Raw genomic sequence first — 3743 nt, forward strand, 5'->3', positions numbered from 1 at the left:
TTGGTGATGACAAGCAGAACATAATTCTAATTGCTCCTTTTTGCAGAGCATGGAGCACGTCCCATCTCCAGCTTCCGTGTGTTGGTGACATGGACAGCTTCTTAAGGGGAAGCACAGGAGGCTGACACTGAGCCCCAAGTACTTACTTTCACATTAGATGGAGAAATAGTCGTTCTGCAGTGAACAAAAGTAGCTGAATTAGGAAACACTATTATGCCATATTTCACTTACTTGAGTAGAGTACATTGGTAGAAGACCTGTGGCTGATATTCAGATATTAAAGTGTTGTTCATCTTCCTGTTCAAAGGTGATATATTAAAGGCCATTCTGAAGCAACCACTAATGCTTTTTCTTGTTTTCTTTTTTAGAAACCAAGTGCTGGAGATGTTTGATCATGCATATAGCAATTACATGGTAAGTAAAACACCTGTTTGTTTCAGTTTTTTTGGAGTTGTTATTGCTGACCTGGGAGAGGAAGCAGCCTTACAGTACATGACATTTTTGAGAAGCAGCAGGGAGGCAGGGCCAAACCAAAGCTAAAATAAATACGAGCACCTGTCTGGCCTTTACACAGAAATGAACAAATGTTACTTTCAGGGAGAGGAGTGTTTAGGAGGGTTATGATGACTTTCAGATGGCAGCTAGGAATTGCTAGCAGTAACTCTGCTAATCTGTGCCTGATCCAGTTTATCTCACGTCAAGCTATGAACAGTTTTCATCTTTGGTAAACTGTCTAATTTGAAATTGCAGATTTTTAAAACTAGTAAGAGAAAGGAAGCTCAGGAAGAGCTGTCTGTAGTCATCAGGTTCTGGAGAATACAAGTTAATCTTATTTATTTTGTGGCTAAACATTATGTACAATATTTCTCCTGTGCTAACTAGGGTGTGTTATATGCAGCCTGATAGCTCTGTTACAAGCAAATAGTGTTTGTAGAACAAAGTAGAATCAAAAGGGGATCTGGTGTCCTGTGTACACGTTACAGCCTCTTGTGTTCTGTGACTGTCATATGACAGGTTGCTGTGTGTCCTGTCAGTGTGACATGTGGCTTTGTGTGCAGGTGTCTGCCTGCTCTGGCCTGTGAGCCATTCTGCACCCTAATCAACCTTGAAATGCCTTGGCTTAGTTCAGATATGGTTAAGAGTAAGGAATCAGAGTGGACTGGCTTTCCTCAAGTAATGATTGCTCTCAAATATATTATAAATAATACATTTTTGAGAGAAACTGTATGATAAATACCAAAGATGTTCTTAGTGACTTTACTGCCTCTTTTACATTCTTTGTGGTGTTGCAGAAACCTCCCTCTGCTCAGTTGCACCAGTTCCTGCAGGACATAAGGCTGTCTCTTGACAGTAGCTTGCCACATGTCCCAGTTTCTGCATTATGGTTTAACACTTATATATGGGATATGTGTATAATTACACACTGGAAGGTGTCTTGCCCCATCTGAAACAAGAACATTTGTAAGGAAAAAGAAGAATTATTTCAGGTATCCTGGAAACTTTGAAGCCAAAAGGATATTTACTTGCCACGTATGCTGGAGCACTAAGCAAACAGAGAAATATGACCTGTTTGTTTAAAGTTGAAGACAAGCTTAGGGTATCAGACTTAATTCTGACAGCAGAGTGTTAAGTATTTTTGCAGCTGCCTTTGAAACAGCCAGCTGAAAAATTTTATTTTCTGTTTCTATTAATATATGGTTTAGACTTGAGTAGCTGTAAGACTGAAAATTCATGTTTGCATGCAAGGGGAAACTCCCTTGCCTCTTTTTTCAGTTGTTAACAGGAGCTTTGAGTAAAAAGCTGATCATTGCATTTTTTTCTTCTTGGCTGTCAGAAGGAATACGGGGAAATACTGGTCAGTTGTGGACATCAGGTGGTTCCTGGTTTACAGCTCTTTTTTCATTATTCACATACTGTGCTGCCCTGAATTTACAGTCCTGACCTTAGGAGGTAGGATCATCTGTGCAATAAGCATGTGTAGAAATTCCAGAGTACCCGTTCAGCTCCATTTGTGTAATATTTTCCAGAAGTGCATTTGTTGTAACATTTGTGCCATGTTTTATATTTCATGGTACCTTCTTTTGAGGGTACTTGAAAGAGGAGGAGTTACAAGTTGGGAAATCACTCAACCCAGCAGCCTTTCCTGTTCCAGACAGATTAAGTGAACTTTCATGTTTCAAAACTGTTCTAGTTTCTTAAGGTTTTCTAAGTCCAGTTTCTCTAGAATTTTTATCACCTTTTTTTTCCTCCAGAATTTAAGCCAGGCATCCAAGCTTTGACAGTGCTTGTGTCATGTACTTCTTTAATCTGTTATTCTTAATATTTTTTGCACAGATGCTAAGAAACATCTGAGCCCTGTTAAAATGATCTGGATTCTGGCTTTTGTAGTTTAACTTGAGGAGAACAAAGAGTCGTGCAAAGACCAAAATACTTGGGAGGGTGGTAAACAGGGAAACAAACCATCAGTTTCAAAAGGAATTGCTGTAAGAGCTGTTTATTTATAGAAGAATGTTCCATCTTTTCCTCTCCTATTTCACGTTTGAATATAGATTATTTTTTGTACCATATTTTTGGAAAGACTCTGAATGTGTTTACTTGCAGTTTCAGTGCAGTAATTAAACTTTATCCTTCCTTTAGTTTTTCCCTAAAAGTAAAACTGGAGAGCACAGTATAGCAGCCAGTTTTCTGATGGAACCAAAAGAGAGAAGCTCTATCCCAAATCACTTGTATTTGGCTTCTAACAGAGATGCAATTTTCTTTCATGTTTCTTGAAACTGGATATTATGTAAGATTCATCTTTCTTAATGTCATGGCCACTCTGAACGTTTTTCAGTAAACCTCTCTTATTGCACAACGGTACATTTCAAATCTGCTTCTGTTTCATTTGATAGCCCATTTTGGTGGTAGTTTAAACCTGCAAAACTTCCAATGACTGGAGAGGGAACAGGAACAGGCATTTTATGCAGCGTTTATTAGGCAATGGTGCCACTTCTGTTACTTTTTGCCTGACTGATGAGAAATAATACTACAGTACAGCTTGCTTGGCAGAATGCTTTTTTGAGAAATATGGAAAGTAACTTTTTTAAAAAAAAAACATCTAGCAATGTCTCTCTCTTTAAAAAAAGAAGTTATATTTGTGAAAGGATCAGTCTTGTTAAGCTTTTTGTGTGAATGTTCTTCTGTCATGCCTTGAGTAGTGATTTACCAATGTATTAGTTTAACTTCTAGGTGAGTTATCTCTCACTGACTGTGAGCCTGCGCCACTTATGTTTGTTTGGAAATGTTTCCAAAATTACTTCAAAGTCTAATTCCCACCGATTTCTCCATGAAATATGAACCACTAAGTAGTGCCTGCATTGGTTTTAGGTCTCAGACTAATCTTTGAGCTGGTAACTTCTGCCTAAAGAACGTTATAGGAAGTATCACATGTACCTTGTGGCAGAAAATGCACAATTAGCCATTCAAGTTGATTATCAAGGTTTTTTTCATGTTGTTCCAGGCTTCTCTGAGAGGTTAGCGAGAGAGAGGAGGAGAAAGAGGTCCTGTTGCTCTGTTCACAGTTTGATCATTCCCAGCCACTCTGCAAAAAGGGCCTGGGGATCTTGGTGGACCCCAACTTGACCATGATCTGGCAAGGTGCCCTTGTGGCGAAGATGGCTGATGGTGTCCTGGGCAGCAGCTTGAGGGAGGGGATCCTTCCCATCTGCTGAGCACTGGTGAGGCTGCACCTGGAGTCCAGTGAA

The 3743-nt window shown here is 39.4% G+C and overlaps 1 protein-coding gene across 1 annotated transcript in view; it reads left to right on the forward strand.

Moving 5' to 3' along the window:
• Positions 1-342: 342 nt before the first annotated feature.
• The window catches only part of EDEM3 (ER degradation enhancer, mannosidase alpha-like 3), a 24911-nt gene continuing 21510 nt past the window's right edge, over positions 343-3743 (forward strand). Inside the window, exon 1 of the mRNA XM_009995053.1 lies at positions 343-414. Coding sequence (XP_009993355.1) covers positions 343-414 — 72 coding nt within the window. The remainder of the gene's footprint in view (positions 415-3743) is intronic.

The sequence above is a fragment of the Chaetura pelagica genome, unplaced genomic scaffold (assembly GCF_000747805.2).
Source record: "Chaetura pelagica isolate M959 unplaced genomic scaffold, ChaPel_1.0 scaffold683, whole genome shotgun sequence".
In the NCBI taxonomy this organism is placed as follows: Eukaryota; Metazoa; Chordata; class Aves; order Apodiformes; family Apodidae; genus Chaetura; species Chaetura pelagica.